Source organism: Numida meleagris, chromosome 1 (genome assembly GCF_002078875.1).
Source record: "Numida meleagris isolate 19003 breed g44 Domestic line chromosome 1, NumMel1.0, whole genome shotgun sequence".
Classification (NCBI taxonomy): Eukaryota; Metazoa; Chordata; class Aves; order Galliformes; family Numididae; genus Numida; species Numida meleagris.
The window spans coordinates 191,862,655-191,879,159 of NC_034409.1; the positions used below are offsets into that span (position 1 = coordinate 191,862,655).

A 16,505-nucleotide genomic window follows, 5' to 3' on the forward strand; every position below is an offset into this window, starting at 1 on the left:
CCTTTTCCTTTCCTTTTCCTTTCCTTTTCCTTTCCTTTTCCTTTCCTTTTCCTTTCCTTTTCCTTTCCTTTTCCTTTCCTTTTCCTTTCCTTTTCTTCTCCTTGTCCTTCTCCTTGTCCTTCTCCTTTCCTTTTCCCTTTGCTTTTCCCTTTTCTTTTTTTCTCATTGTTTTTCTTTTTTGCTTTTACTTTTTCTTCTTTTCTTTTCCTTTATTTTTCCTTTCCCTTTTCTTTTTTCTTTTACTTTTTTCTTTTTATCTTTTTCCTTTTGTTTTTCTTCATCTTTTTCACCTTCTTTCTCTTCTTTTTTTTTCTTTCTCATCTGCTGTCTTTCTCTCTTTTCTTTTTTTCTATTCCCGAACCTTTATGATTCCATGCTCCCATTCTATGGATCTCCTTTTTTTTCTCTTCCTTTTGGAGGCAAGCGATCCTCAACCATCCATCACCAATACAGCCATGAGGGAAAAAAAAAAAAAAAAAAAAAAAAAAAAAAAAAAAAAAAACAGGACTCAACACCTGAACTTTCCACTCAGATTAAATGCTGACTGAAGAACTCGAGGCTGTGCCACCCGGGGGCTGACAGAGGACCCGGCGCGGGGGACGTGCGCTCGCAGCCGTGCTGTGACTATCACCAAGTGATTTCTTTCCCTCTCAGGAGAAGGAAATCCACCTGACAGCCCCGTGCATGAGCAGTATCTTTGTCCTTCAGCTGGGCAGCCAGCGAACGCTAATCATCCTCCGGAGAGGCCGCGTTTCAAAGTTTTCCGGTGAAAATACCATTTTCGGCATTTTTTTTTTTAAACTGCTTTTTTCTTGCTAATCATTAACTGCTCATTAAAACGAGCCAACCTCGTGGCACCCAGCCCTCCCCGGAGGCAGCGGGGGCAGCTCCGAAGGGAGGGCTCCATTATGGGGGGGTGGGGGGGAGTTCCTCCCCTTCCCCTCCCCTCCCCTCTGCGCATCGCTGCGGGAGCGGAGCCCCGCGGAGCACCGCTCCGACCCGCGGGGGATGCGCGGGGCGCGGAGAGCTCCCGGCCGAGCCCTTTGTTATGCTAATCCGGGCTGACATCACGTATCAAAGCCGCGGGGACCGCATATAAGGAGGCTCCGCGGGGCCGCTGAGGCAGAGGGGAACTGGACTCAGCTCTCGCTCTGCCCCAGCCCCGGGTGGAGGTAAGCGGGGATCGGGGGGTTGGGGTTTGGGGTGAGGCGCTGCCGGAACTCCCCCCTGGTATGGGATGGGGCAATGGTCCCGCGGACTGAGGGTAGGAGTGTTGGAGAGGGGGTAGGAGAGGGTTTGGAGGCTGTAAGAGGGAGCAGAGCCCCGGGAGGGAGATTGCAGGGAGAACTGGAGGATGAGGGGAGAAGGGGACATAGGAGGGAGAGAGGAGAATTGGAGGATGCAAGGGAGAGGGGAGAATGGAGGGAGAAGCGAGAGCTGGGGAATAGAGGGAGAAGGGAGGACTGAAGGATGGAAGGGAAAGGGGAGACCCGGGGGCTGCAGGGGAAAAAGGAGACCAGGATGCTAAAAGGGAGAGGGGAGACCCAAAGGATAAAAGGGTGAAGAGGGAGTCTGGAGGGTGTAGAGGGATGTGAAACCCAGGGGCTTAGGAGGAGAGACCTGAAGGCTGCAAGAGAGAGGGGAGACCCAGCGGTTACAAGGGAGACTGGGCACCCAGGAGCTGTAAGGGAAAGGGAAGACTGGAGGGGACTAGAAGGGAGAGGGTTGATGCAGAAGGGTAGAGGGACATCAGAGATCTGGGTGCTGCAAGAGACAGGGCTGCAAGCATGAAGGGGGATGCACCACCCCCTGCTCCCCATCCTCTGTGCAAGTCATTAGGAGGTGTGCTACCCTTCAATAAGATACCCTTAGAATAAGAGCCAACTGGGTGACTTTCCTTCTTGGGTGGAAAAGCTGGGAAAAGGTGAGGCGGATACTCACGTGTTTATATATAGTCCGTATTGCCTGTTCCCGTCCTGGGACTGCACTCTCAGTGGTGTCAGACGGGAGCGTTTGCTGCATGCATGGAACTTTTCCTGCACGCAAGAGCTAGGCTGGCTGCAAACAGCCCCGGGGTGTCGGGAAAAGGGAGCTCTGAGGAGACCATGGGCCACTTGCTGCCGGTTTGATCAGTGACCCAGAGCTCTGCAGAGCTGTAAACATCACGTCTGCCCCCAACGAGTCTCCCTCCTTCCCTCCCCTTGCAAATTCCTCTTGCAAACGTAACCTGCGCCGGAGCGAGTGGAAAAAGGAGTTATTGCCTCCCCAAGTAACAGGGGTGCGATCATGGGCAAAATGTGCAGCTCTCGGGGCGGGGAGGTGGATAATTTCTATTCCTCTCTGGGAAATATAAATAGATAGATAAAGATAGATAGACAGACAGACAGACAGATGTATGTAAAAACCTGATTTTTGTCAGGGCACAGAACTATGATGTTGGCTAGTGAGACCATCTGAGACTTCTTACCCCCAACTCTGTGCTGTTCAGGCACTCACAGGAAGGAGATAAGGGGTCTGAAATATCTAAATGGACACTAAAAGGCACGGGCAGGATTAAGGGTTGAAGGTTTCCAGTGTTCTCATGGAGGGGAGGGAAGCAAAGAGCTTCCAGAGATGAAAAGACAGAGCAATGCCCTGAGCTGAAAAGTATGCCTGGACGCTCCTGGGAGCACTGCCTTCCCCTCCAATGGATGCATCAAACCCAAATCCAAGTGGGCATTAAAGGAAAACAGCCCGTGGCAATGAAATCCTGCCTCCCTCATCGTCCACCTGAGTTTTGTCTTGGGCTTCAAGGGAGACGGAACTCGCCCCCAGAGGTTATTAAAATCTTTTGTAATAACAGCACTTCTCCAGTAACTCTTAACACCAGGCAGACACTGGGGTTGTGATAGCAGCTGGAATGGAAAAATGCATTTCGGGTGGCAGAGCAAACACCCAGGAATATTCCTTCCCCCTTCCTCTATTGCTTCCTTAATGGGAACACCAAGGCAGAAAGCTGCAGTGGGGACAAACCCAGAGCTGGGGCTCAGATGAGATGTGTTTGCCCTAAGTTAATGGGTGGCAAAGGAGTTCCCCAGTGCTGATTGTTCCCCATCCCAAAACTCTTTGAAAGGACAGAGTTGGGAGGGATGCAGTCATGTCTGTAGGATGAGAGGTAATGGCCTCAAGTAGCACCAGGGGAGGTTCAGGTTGGATATCAGGAAACATTTCTACACAGAAAGAGTGGTGATGCATTGACACAGGCTGCCCAGGGAGGTGGTGGAGTCGCCATCCCTGGAGGTGTTCAAGAACCATGGGGATGTGGCACTTGGGGACACGGTCAGTGGGCATGGTGGGATGGGTTGGGGTTGGACTTGGTGATCTTAGAGGCCTTTTCCAGCTTTAACGAACCTATGACTTGGAGATGTTGGTGAGTACTTTCCAGGAGGCTGGCTTTTCTGCTTGTTTTATCTTTGGCTTTCTTGCGGGGTGGGCTTCCCATTGGAAACCACCGCAAAGACCACAAAGACCAGCCCGGAGCGGTGTCTGAAGTGGAGAACTGAAGGGAAACCCATTTACTGCTATTAATACCGCTGCTAAAACAAGTCATGCCCCGGAGGTAGAGAGGACCCTTGTAAGAATTTGAGTTTGTTTGCTGCTTTGTTTATTTGTTTGGAGTGAAGAAGAAAATGGAGGGGAGGGGGGAATCTCTGAGAGCTTTTTTTCCTCCAGGCTGCTCTACAGGGGCGGCGATGGGGCTGCGTGTTTATAAAGCCGCTCGGTGAGCTCCAGGTGCCCGAGGACTTGGAAGAAGTGAGAGGCAGAGTTAATGAGGTGAGAAGGAAAGCAGAAGGGAAAGAGCAGAACGCATTTGTTGCAGCAGATCAGCCTGAAACATCTGCAGGGCACGGGCACCTGCGTTGGTCGGGAAATGTAGTTTTTGTAATTTGTAAAAGGAAAAAAAACTCGAGAAGGAAGGGAGAGATGGAGAGTGAAAGATTTGGGCTTGACTTAAGATTTATCTCTTTTTTGTTTTTTTTCTTCCTTCTTCCCAACCTTATAGAGAGGAGGGGAAAAAAAAGCGAAGCAGCGAACGAAGCCTTGCCACATGCAGGGTTAAATGCAAACACACAATCAGCCCATAACTCAGGGTGTAATTCAAGCCATACGTTTTGTCTGTCTGTTGCCTCGAAAGGTTGTATCGAGGCTTGGCGAGGGAGGGGATAATCCAAACTTCGTCGTGATTCATAAACCACTCCTTTGCGATTTGGATAATAGATCTCTTTCACGGCGACTCGCCGAGCGTCAGAGCTAACCGTGGCTCGTGCTCTGTCTCCTTCCAGGTTGTGCATCTCCAACGCACGGGCTGAAGGAAATACATTGCACAGGAGATTCGGAAGCCTCCTTTTTTTTCCCTCGGAGAAGCTGATTTCCTTCGGAAAGTGGGGGACGGTGGAGAAAATGAAGCCGAGCCCGCAATTTTTGTTCGCTGCTTTTCTGTCTTTGATTCTGCAGACGGGGATTTGCTATGGGATAAAATGGATGTAAGTACCCGGCTATCTCTTGGCATTTTTAGAATCTTTGTAGTCACTGCCGCTCTGTTGCCCGGTTTTGCAGCACTGTTCTTTGAGCCATTTAAAGAGCAGTGCGTGTTGCATTTCTCCGGGCATTCATTGATTTCAAGTGTGTGTACCCGGGGCTTGTGCTAACAACATGCCTCAATCTTCTTTGCAAAATATGCATGATTTAGGCTTGCTTTTTCTTCTCCTCATTGATAGCAAAGGAAAGGCACACACTTGAATGCTCGCATGAGCCACTTATGAAGTTTCTAGTGTCAACCCCTACCAGCTCCCATTGGGACCAATGGTCATGCTAGGCAGGAGCTGAGAGCAGGAGCGAGGGCAGCGGAGATAATCTCCAGCCATAGGGGATGCTTGACAGATAACATGCTTTTTTGGTGGACCTTTTAACCTTTGGATTTTGTGAAGGGTGTTAAAAACGAAGTGGGGAGGGGGGAGGAGGGTGAAGAAATACCAGGGAGTGTGGTCAAGTCTGGATCGAGTTTCCTCTGAGGCAATGTCACTGCAAACAAAGTGAAAACATCGCTATCTCATTTCTTTGCTTAAGCAAGCAATCGATTAGTTGCTTACTGCAAAGCAAACAAACAAACCCCTCCAGCACCCATCTGGTTTCCTGCCCTCTGTTTCTGCTCTGGTTTGAAGCTGCGCGCAAAGTAAATAATGGGATGTGGGCTAACCTCAAGTGAGCATCTCCCGTAAAAGGCACAATAAAATGCGATGCCAGGGGAGGTCTCTTGTGAGGGATGCAGTGTGTTAAGGTGAGGATCTTGGGGATAGGCAGTGAAATTAGGACAAGAGGTTCCTGCTTTGTTCCTCCTTCCACCTTAGACCCTGTGCCACGTCTAATTCCCATCTCACTGACCCAATCTTTGCCACCTGACGCTTTCCCCTCACCATCTTTTGTAAAAGTGGGATTTTTTCATAGAATCCAGGAATCAATCATAGAATCACAGAGTGGTTTGGTTTGGAAGGGACTTTGAAGCCCAACCCTCTGCCATAGGCATCAGGAGATGCTCTCTGGACGTGCCATGGAATGTGGGAAGCTGTTTGAGACCACACATCCACCTTCTAATCCATGAAGTGAAGGAGGGCAAATCCCTCTATAGGGTGTTTAAGTGTATATGGTCAGGTGGGAAGTCTGGTTGTCTACTTAAGGGCATCTTTTGTGCCCTAAAGGGGAAGCAGAAGGTATTGAGATCTGATTTGCTTTTCACCATCTTGTCTTTTTACCCTGTAGCAGTCACCACAGCTAAATCACAAAGCCCAATTCCAAGTATTTAGGCTCCCAGCTTTGCATGTATCATAGAATCGTGTAATAATTAGAGTTGGAAGGGACCCTTAAAGACCACCTGGTCCAACTCCCCTGCAGTGAACAGGGACATCCACAGCTCCATCAGGTGCTCAGAGCCCCCATCCAACCCGACCTTGGTTGTCTTCATGGACGGAGCACTCACCTCCTCTCTGGGCAACCTGTGCCAGTTCTTCACCACCCTTATCATAAAAACTTCTTCCTTATATCCAGTCTAAATCTCCCCGTTCTAGTTTGAAACCATTTCCCCTTGTCCTATCACAGCAGACCCTGCTAATGAGTCTGTCCCCAGCACCTTGCATAAGGTGGACATCTCCTCCTAAGCCTGAGAGGCAGGGCTTGGTCTGTAAAGCTACTTGCATCCTTTCAGTCAGTAAGCAGTTAGGCTGCAAGGGTTTCTTTTGGGGATGAGGAGGCATCTGAGGGAAAGACATTGTGGTTGCTGCTCCTCCACTTCCCAGCAGACACATCCTCTTGTTGAAAAACGAGTGGGGAAGATGAAAGCTGGGATTAAAATGGCATCCGAAGCACGAACTGAATCCAGATGTGCCGCCAGGCTCCTCTTGCACCTGCTTGTAACCTGGCAGAGGGCTGCACTCCCTGTCCCAGGGCACTTGGTGCAATGAGGACGCCGCCAGCTGGGATTTCACAATGAAATGGGATTTTTTATTTTTATTTTTCTTAATTCACAGCTTCTCCTCCTTTCCCCACCCTTGTTTTTCTGTGGAGTCACTGGCCAATTTCTTCCCCCATCCATCGCTCTCTTTCCACCACTGCAGCGGTGCCAGATGCAGGCTGCTGCCAACCCTGGGGCTCGGGGACCATCCCTGGAAATGGTAGAGCTGAGCTCATGCTCTTGGATGGAGAGGGGAGAGGATGGGAGGAAAGCACAACGCGGCATTTTCGGTCGCAGGCTTGTCTCCACGGTCTGCCCATCGCAACGTTGTTGTAGGCACAGCGCCAGGAGCAAGCTTCAAAGAGGAATGGGGATGGTGGGGAGAGGAAGATAAGGCGGTGGTTTCTGCCAGATGTTTACAGGCTTGGAAGGAGCTGGGGCAGAAATCTTGGCAGGCCGGGTCTGCAAGTCAGAGGAAAGAAGGAGCGACTGATAGGGAGGGCGATAGGAAATTCAATTTTGATTCAGAGCGTGATGTAATTGCAGGGGGAGGTGGGGAAGAAAAACACACTTCTCAGCCATTTAGGACTTCCCTGTAACACGAATATCCCCTGTAAATTAGTAAAAGTGGGGAGAATGTAAAATGGAGCTATTTGTTTTATTTTGTTTGGCTTATTTTTACAAGGCCTGTGGTCCAGATCCCCAGCTGCTGCAAATCGGCACTGTGCCCTTCCCTGCCATGGAGACACACAGCACCAAGCACCCAGAATGGTGTGTGGATGCTCAGCATCCCATAAACCTGCTCTTTCTCCCAGAGAAACTCTGCATTTTGTCTTCTTCCACCCAAGCTCCAGAGTGTTGCTTGGGTGTAAAGTTGGGGCCCTGCCAGACCTTTGCAGGATCAGGGCTGCTGTGGACAGATTGGCTTTCTGTTGAGTGCATATGAGCTTCTGAGTCTTGATTTTGCATGCAAGCCCATTCCCAGCCTTAGAGGAGGGCTCTGTGGTTCTCTGAGCTTGATTTGCAGCACAGCAGCCAAGGAGACACGGCCATCATTTTCAGTGGGAGATCATAGAATCATTAAGGTTGGAAAAGACTACTGATATCAAGCCCAACCCTAACCTACCCCTACTGTACCCAGTCACCACATCCCTCAGTGCCACAGCTCCATGGTTCTTGAACACCTTCAGGGACAGAGACTCCACCACCTCCCTGGGCAGCCTGTGTCAATGCATCACCACTCTTTCTGTGTAGAAATGTTTCCTAATATCCAATCTGAGATATCTCAGGGCCAGCGCTTATAGAAACTCTGTCACCTTACTCACTTCCTTTTGCAACCACATGAGCTGTCCTAAGGGGTCTTTGGTTTGGCCAAGCAAGTTGCTCTGAAGCGACGTGTTCGGATAATGCTGAAAAATAGATGAGCACTAGAGGGAGCTGCAGCCAGATGTGCGCACTGCAGATGTTGTGATGTCCGGGCATGGAGCTGCTTTCAAGGCATCTCTAGCTGCTTGCAGGTGGCATCTCCTTATCTACCCACTGGGGCACAGGTTGTACTGTCCCTGTGTTGAGTGTCAGCCACAGTTCAAGATTGGTTGTGAAGAGGATAAAAGGCAGCGTGTGCTTTTTTGCATAGTTTGCAAAGAGGCTGCAGGTTCAGCCAATTACCATGAGCTACAGCTCTAGGAATGCCATCATTAGGTGAACCTTGGTCACTTTGAAAAGTCCCTCGGTCCCCCTTGGACACAGAATAATTGAATCACAAAATTGTTTTGAGTTGGAAGGGACCCTTTAAAGCCATCTATTCCAGCTCCCCTGCAATGAACAGACACCAACAGTTCAATCATGAGCTCAGAGCACCATTCAGCCTGACTTTGAATATATCCAGGGACGGGGCATCCACCACCTCTCTGGGCAACCTGTGTCAGTGCCACACCACCCTTATCATAAAACCTTTTTCCTTATATCCAGTGTAAATCTGTCCTCTTTTAGGTTGAAACCGTTTCCCCTTGTCCTATCACAGCAGATCCTGCTGACGAGTCTGTCCCCTTCCTTCTTGTATGCCCCATAGTAGGACAATCCCCACATGAGCACTGTTCCCAGGCATGAGAACCAAGACCTTTCTGGAGCCAGCAGCACGCTTCCTCTGTTTTTTCTTGAACTGGGGAGAAAATGGAAAGATTTTGTGCTTCCCAGCAGTGCCTGCTTCTCCACTTCGGACAAGGAGGGGGGGAGCCGGGACAGCGGGGCATGGGCGCCGGCGAGGGGCTGTCTGCCTGGCACAGGGTCTGCTAGATGAGCTGCTGTGAAAGGACTGCAGGATGGAGACGGCAGGAGGGGAGTGGGCTGGGGGTGAGGGAGGGCTCCATAGGCAGCTTGGGAAAACTTGACAAAGCTCCACGGCCTTCCTCCGGCTCTGGGGCAGCCAACTCACCGCTGGCATCGACTTCAGTCGAGCTTGGCCTGAAAGTCAATGGCCTTGTGCCCACTACTGCCAGCACTGGATTTGGCACTGTATCTGAAAAACTCTTATTTTAAGCTTTTATTTCAGGGATTCTTTCCCCTCCTCCTCTCCATCTTCCTCCCCAGCTCAGTTTTCTCTTTTTTTCTTCCTTTCTTCCTCCTTTCCTTTCTTTCTTCCTTTCTTCCTTTATTCCTCCCTCCTTTCCTTTCTTTCTTTCCTTCTTTCTTTCTTTTTCTTTCTATTCCTTTCTTCCTTTCTTCCTTTCCTTCCTTTCTTTCCTTCCTTCTTTCTTCCTTTCTCTTCCTTCCTTTTCCCTTTCTTTCTTTCTTTCTTTCTTTCTTTCTTTCTTTCTTTCTTTCTTTCTTTCTTTCTTTCTTTCTTTCTTTCTTTCTTTCTTTCTTTCTTTCTTNTTCTTTCTTTCTTTCTTTCTTTCTTTCTTTCTTTCTTTCTTTCTTTCTTTCTTTCTTTCTTTCTTTCTTTCTTTCTTTCTTTCTTTCTTTCTCTCTCTCTCTCTCTTTCTTTCTCTCTCTTTCTTTCTTTCTTTCTCTCTCTTTCTCTCTTTCTTCCTTCCTTCCTTCCTTTTTTCTTTTTTTCTTTCTTTCTCCATTCCTTCCTATCTTTCTTTCTTTGTACCTTCTTTCTCTCCTTCCCTCTTTCCCTCTCCTTCTCTTTCCCCATTTCCCTCTCTCTTTCTTTCCTCTCTCCTCTCCTTTTCTTTCTCCTTTTTTCCCATTTTGTCCTTTTCTCCCTTTCTCCATCTTTTTTCCTTTTTTTTTTCTCCTTTCTTTCCTCCTTCTTTCTTTCCTCCCTCTCTATTTTTCTATACAAATCCCATTTCTCTCTTTGAGGGGGCTTTGAGTACTTGCTGACCCACTTGCACCTGTGGTCCTCAGGTCAGGGCTGATGATGCTCCTCAGCATCCCAAGTCCTTTTCAAATAGCAGCAGAGCAGGGTGGGGTGGTGGGAGCACAGGCTACCTCAGATGGAATCATCATAACAGTCCTGCCAGCCCTTTTCACTTGAGAAAATGAAGTTCCTGCAGGTTAAAAATGCTTAAATAAGGTGTAACACACATACAAACAATCACTACTTCTCTTTATTTAAGTTCACTCTTCAAGTGATATATTTTTGCCTAAATCTTTTCACTTTACCCCAAATCTCTGGCAGATTAAAGCATTTAAGAATAAGCATAAAATTGAGAATGCATTCTCAGAAAGTAAAGCAAATCATTTGGAGCAGAAGTTCTTGGTTTCACCAGTGGTCCCTCTGTGACAGCTCCTAGGGTTGCATCACACCTCCTTGGGTTGTGTCGCACAAGGGAGAACAAGGAGATGTTCTTCAAAGGTGCTTATATCAGAAAGAGAGGAGATCCTTCTACCCCTTAAGGGCATTTTAAAGGGCACCAATGTTTCACTGCTCAATTAAAAAAAAATATTCCCCTACAAGTGGGCCAGGAACAGGGTCCTGTGTGTCCTGTTATCCTTACAAAGCCAATTGTGTGTGGCTTTCATGAGTATCTGCTCATGGATGCAGCTTCTGTGAATAGTCTTCTCATGCAGCCCAGACCCACAGTGCTGAACCTATACTTCTCAAAGGACCCAACACTGTAAAGCATTCATGTTTTTGAGTGAATTTATTAACTGCCTGAGATAATTAGAAGAGTAAACGAAAGTCATGATCCATCCATGCATCATATTTCCTCTGTAATTACCTTTATGGTTTTCTGTCAGTATCCATAACGTCAATTGAAAGCCCTGCTATGCTATATATAAAGCAGGAGATGTTTGGTTTGGAGCCTGTTTATTTAAAGGGATGGGCCAAATATGTATATATTTATATTTTAAAAAAACATCAGCCACCCCTCAGTTGTCCTCACCTTTCTGGAGAATGAAGGATGGAGCAGAAGAGTCAGGGGAGGGGAGCATGATGTTAGCAGCAGGAAATTGTGAAAAGGAGCATTTATGGGATGGCAGCAGGTAAAATTCCTCTCTGCTGCTTCTCAGATGAAGTACTGGAGTCCAGAGAAATGTGTTTTTCTGGGATTCTTTCCTGCATTGAAGACTAAAGTCTGTCCTGCTAACTACACTCATTGGGGCTCCTTTACTGGGGCTGCCTGTGCCCCTTTGGCCTCAGTGGGGTAGAGACCCACCATTGTATTTATCACTTTTATTTAAGGAGTGGTAAGCTGCTTCAGCCTCTTGTCTACTGACCATTTCAGCCCATTGCTGAGAGTTCCTGATAGGTTTTTTGGGATAAGCTTTCACAGATTTCTGGCACCAGGTCCTAGGGGTTGAACTCATCTCACCCATCTCTATGCTTATAGAGCCCCAATGTCACCATCCAAGCTTGATACCTAGGTTCCCTCTATAGCCAGTGCAGAAAGAGCACTTCCAGGGTATGAGTCACCTTAGCCTCACTGAAACAGGCAGCCTAGAGAGGCAGTAGATGCCCCATCCCTGGAGACATTCAAGGCCAGGTTGGATGGGATCCTGGGCAGCTTGATCTAGTGGCTGACAACCCTGCCCAGGGTGGCTGGAGCTCAATGATCTTTAAGGTCCCATCTAACCAAAGCCATTATATGATTCCATCATTATCCTGCTATCCTCTCCAATGTGCATCAGCTGATTAAATTGTAGGAGCTCTTTCTTTTCATGGGTAAAAGAAGGATCCTGAAGGACTAACATGAAGTCCACACTGTGGAGATTCGCAGACAGATGACATTGGTACTGTCCCAAGACCTGTGCTCTCTGCCTTCAAGAGCATGATATGTCCGAGCTCACTGAGCACTGGGTGCAGAATTTCTGAAAATTAAATACTCTACTTTCTTCTCCCCCTTGAAATTCACTGTCCAAAATCTTCTGTTCTCTGTATATTTAATGGACCTCTCTAAATATCTGTATGATGTATATATTTACATTGCTAGCAGAGTGGTGGTTTCCCTTCCAAGTTTGCCACTGATTATCCAGTGCCAGAAATGCCAAATTCCAGTCACCTGGGAATTTGTCAGTGCAGACCTGCTCAGCCCTAGCAAGGACTTCAGCTTTTTCCCACTCACGGAGGAATTGGGGTTAGCAGTTATGCACAGCCCGGGGAGAGCTCCAACATACACAGCAGCTGGTTTGAGCCAACCTTGAAGTAGTTGGTGGAACATAGATGTGTTTTCCTGAAAGCTGGAGATCAGAGCTAATATCCCTGATCTTGGTTAGGGCTCATTTTTAGCTCCATTTCCATCTCATTTAACTTCTGAAGGAGGTGGATGTTACAGCAATAAAGTGAAATATGCCCAGAAATGTGTCTGCTAATATGCCAAACTAACCAAGATGGCTTAGGATGAAACTGAAAGGCAACATTTAACAAGGAGAGAAGGAAATATGTGTTAAAGCAGTTGTGTTGCCAGGATCATATGCCAGGTACTGATGCAGCCAGCTAGAAAGTTGTTTTATGGGAATGAATAACATTTATGACTGCCCTAAGCAGGTCATAAAGATACAAAGAGAGTTACACACCAGGCTTCTGCTGATCATTTTGGGTGCTTGGGAAATAACAGCACAGCACACTCTGGTGCATGGCACCATTTGCTTTTTTCTTTTTTTTACCTGGAGTGTGAGACATTGCATCCTGCAGGAACCAATGGGGTCTTATGGGGTATTGCTGATTTCTTCCATGGTAACTTATATTCTGGTTCTAGTGGATTCTTTCTCAGTTTTGACCATAATAGTCTCTTTGCACATATTTGCATTGTGCTTCTGCCCTAAATCTTTGGAGACTAGAGGAAGAGACTTAGATATCTAAGTGCAACAGCGATGGAATTGGTGGAGGCCCTTGGTGTTAACTCTAAGGGAAAGCATCTGTTTTGCAAACTTGGTGGCTTTTCCTTAGGTCTTGCAGGGGATTTTCTCTATAATTAATCACATGGCATTTAGCATAATCCTTAAAGAGTGTGCGAGACAGATGCTGAATGCAAATCACTGATAAAACCAACCTCACTTATTTTTCTGAATACCACAGTGGAGGACCCAGGTTTCCATTATCATGGACCCGACAGGTCATTTTTCACTCTGTTGGGAGGTCTGTCCTCTTCATTATTCAGCAAAAAAACCTTCCTATAAGGATTTACACAATCAGTCAATTTGGCATTCACCCCAGGATCTTTGTTCTGGCTCCTCTTCATGATGGAGAGAAACACACAGGCTTAAGGGCGAATCATCCCACCCATCTTCAACATCTACTTTAGATGAGATAGATGACTCTGAACAGTTTCCCATCTCTCTCATCAGCCTAAACTAGGCATGTAATTCGCATGTATCTAATATTAGGTCGGATGAACACAGGCCAAAGCGTTTCCTGGGTTGGAGGTAGTAGAGAAATTAATCCCGACCCGAAGATTGACTTTTTGTGGGTTCTAATGCCTTTTTTGCATGTGCTTGTCTCCTCAGAGCCCTCTCCAAGACTCCTTCGGCTTTGGCCCTAAATCAAACCCAGCACTGCAAGCAGCTCGAAGGCCTGGTGGTTTCCCAGGTGCAGTTGTGCCGCAGCAACCTGGAGCTGATGCAGACCATCATCCAGGCAGCACGGGAAGTGATAAAGACCTGCCGTAAAACTTTCTCAGACATGCGGTGGAACTGCTCTTCCATTGAGCTGGCTCCTAACTACCTGCTGGATTTAGAGAGAGGTAAACAGCACTGCTGCTTTGGGTGGGGAGCAGAGGTTGGAGCAGATGGACCCAGAGGTCTCTTCCAACCTCAGCCATTCTGTGTTTCTATGATTCTTCCACATGCTCCAAAAGCAGATCATACCACAGTGGACAAGTTGCATGACCCCATGTATCTCTTTCCCCTGCTGAGATCATAGAATGGCTTGGGTTGGAAGGGGTCTCAGAGATCATTTAGTTGCCACCCACCAGATCAGGTTTCCCAGAGCCCCAACCAATCTGGCCTTGAATGCCTCCACAGATTGGGCACCCACAGCTTCTCTGTGCAACCTGAAATTGGATGTTGTCTCACATGTTGAAGAGCTCTCACTGGAGATTTTCTCCAAGCTGATGATGCCTGTAGAGGTCGCAGATGCAGGGAGTCGGTGTGTTTGCCATTTTGTGGGGCAGAGATTATGTGGGTCTCTTTTGAGGGAATGCTTAGCTATCCCAGGAATCTGAGTTGGAGTTTCTTGTCTCTTGCAGGTACAAGGGAGTCAGCATTTGTGTATGCCCTTTCTGCTGCTGCCATCAGCCATACCATTGCCAGAGCCTGCACCACCGGGGACCTCCCTGGCTGTTCCTGTGGTCCCATCCCAGGTGAGACACCTGGACCTGGGTATCGATGGGGAGGATGTGCAGACAACCTCAACTATGGTCTTATCATGGGGTCCAAATTTTCAGATGCTCCCATGAAGATGAAAAAATCAGGATCACAAGCCAATAAACTGATGCATCTGCACAACAGTGAAGTAGGGAGACAGGTAACAAATCCACAAGAGTTATTGTACTTGTACAGTCCTCTTTAGTGGTCGGTCGCTCTGTGAGGTTCAGTGTCTCTATCAGCTAGCGAAAGGAGCAGATTTCTCCCTGATTGCTCTCAACTCCTTTGGCCTGCTGAAGACTGTGGCTATCAGTCAAGCTGGGCCTCAGGAGGCCCTAAATGCTAATTCCAGCCCTCTAGAACCATGGGTGGGATGTGTCATTGCCACTCTTTCCACAGCCAAGGATGGCTGCGGCTTGCTTACCCCAGGAGGTGTGGTGGGGATGGGTCCCATGGTGTTCTGCCAAGGGCGGTGCACATGTGAAGTGCTGTGTAAGCACAGAGGATTACCATCTGCCAGACGTGTCCAGCAGCAGCTGCCTCCCAGCCATCCCTGCAGCCAGGAGGGCTGATGTGTTCCTTCTCAAACTGCTTTGCTAGTGATTGCTCCCCTATCTGGCAGAAGCTGCTCTTAACAGCTTGCATTCAGTGGCTGTGCCAATGGAGAGATAACGCTTACTGTGCGTGCTGCTTGGTGTGCCCCAAGGAGCAAATCCCCACCGCAGCTGAACTTACCTTTGCAGAGCAAAACCCTATTAAAATCACCTCTTCTGGGTGTTTTTCTCTATATTCCCTGCATTCCCACTCTATCTTTTTATTACTATTATGCTTGCTATGTCTTGAGTTTTTGTTTCAGTTGCAATGGGCAAATTTTCACTTGGGACACAGCATTGTCATGGTTGGTGGATTCACTGCCACATCCTACAGAAGTAAGACCAGAGCAGAACTGAAGTAAAAGGTTCTGCTGGCCCCATGCCCAGCAGAAAGGCAGGATGTGGGTGCTCTGAATTCATCAGTGCCTTGACATCTGTTACCCAATGCCTAAACGTGTTGCAGGCAGACATGCGCATTAAGTATCTATGGATTGCTCTGATTTTCAGCTCCTCACTTAGCGAGCGTAAATGCAGCCCTATGTAGATATCTGATCAAAATTCAACGTACTCTTCTGTCTGCTGGCTGCAAGTGTGTCCTGGTGAGAGCAGTCCTGGGCTAATAGTGATCACCAAGGAGCTGTGGGATTTCATTCCCTTTGCAAGTAGCTGCTTGAGCACAACTCAAGCAGAAACTGCTGCAGAAATCGGAGCAGCAGGCCCTTTCTATAGCAGTCTTCATTAAGAAAGAGTATTCTTTAGTAAGCTTGTGGGATGTTTGGACTTAAGAGCAGGACATTTCCTAACTCCTTCATTCCTTTTTGCAGGTCTTGAAAGCCTCTCTTGAAATGAAATGTAAGTGCCATGGAGTTTCTGGGTCATGCTCCATCAAGACCTGTTGGAAAGGCCTTCAAGAGCTGCAAGACATTGCACTGGACCTCAAAAACAAGTATTTGTCAGCCACCAAGGTCGTTCATCGGCCCATGGGCACACGCAAATACCTCGTGCCAAAGGATATTGATATCAGGCCGGTTAAGGAGACAGAGCTGATTTACCTGCAGAGCTCGCCTGATTTCTGCATGAAGAATGAGAAAGTGGGGTCACACGGGACGCAGGACAGGTGAGGGTTTCTGCAGTCTGTGCCCCTAAGAAGGGGCAGAGGGGATCATGTATGAATAACAGGCAAATCATGGTGGGGGTAGCACGTGTGTGCAGGCAAAAATCATCTCTGATGAACAGTGAATTCCAGAGATGCCCAAGACTCTCAGTGGTGGTTGTGGCTAAGAAGGAGCTGTAGACACCTTGCACTGTAGAGGTAGGCACAAGGTACCTTTTGAAATCCCCTTGGAAAGCCATTTAGGCTGCTTATTTCAGCAGGTGCAATGATCAAACAGATGATATTTATGGCATTGAGTTCCTCTTGCAATCATTGCTCATCTGATGAATTGCTACTCTACTTTAAGGCTCCCCTGAGTAGGCAAGCGTTAACCCAATCAGGACCAGTGCTTGCAGGCAGCCTTAAAAAAAAGCCCCATCACCCACAAAGATGAATCTTCCACTGCCTTTTAAGAAACCTTGTATGGTTGGAGTGCTCATGTCTATGAAGAGATATGACTTGATTCCATTTATACTGGTGATTTAAGGTCATCATACCCCCCAGTGGGCACAGTGCC

General features: G+C 47.8%; 1 protein-coding gene across 3 annotated transcripts in view; it reads left to right on the forward strand.

Moving 5' to 3' along the window:
• The window catches only part of WNT11 (Wnt family member 11), a 28,761-nt gene continuing 12,764 nt past the window's right edge, over positions 509-16,505 (forward strand). The window contains exons 1-6 of one of the 3 annotated variants that reach the window (XM_021383512.1): positions 3,737-3,813; positions 4,323-4,523; positions 13,385-13,620; positions 14,125-14,238; positions 14,323-14,402; positions 15,660-15,952. In XM_021383512.1, the coding sequence (XP_021239187.1) occupies positions 3,809-3,813; positions 4,323-4,523; positions 13,385-13,620; positions 14,125-14,238; positions 14,323-14,402; positions 15,660-15,952 (929 nt within the window). In that variant the 5' untranslated portion in view covers positions 3,737-3,808. Of the gene's footprint in view, positions 1,173-3,736; positions 3,814-4,322; positions 4,524-13,384; positions 13,621-14,124; positions 14,403-15,659; positions 15,953-16,505 lie in introns of those variants that run through there. The other 2 variants (XM_021383520.1, XM_021383504.1) reach the window with 2 other exon arrangements.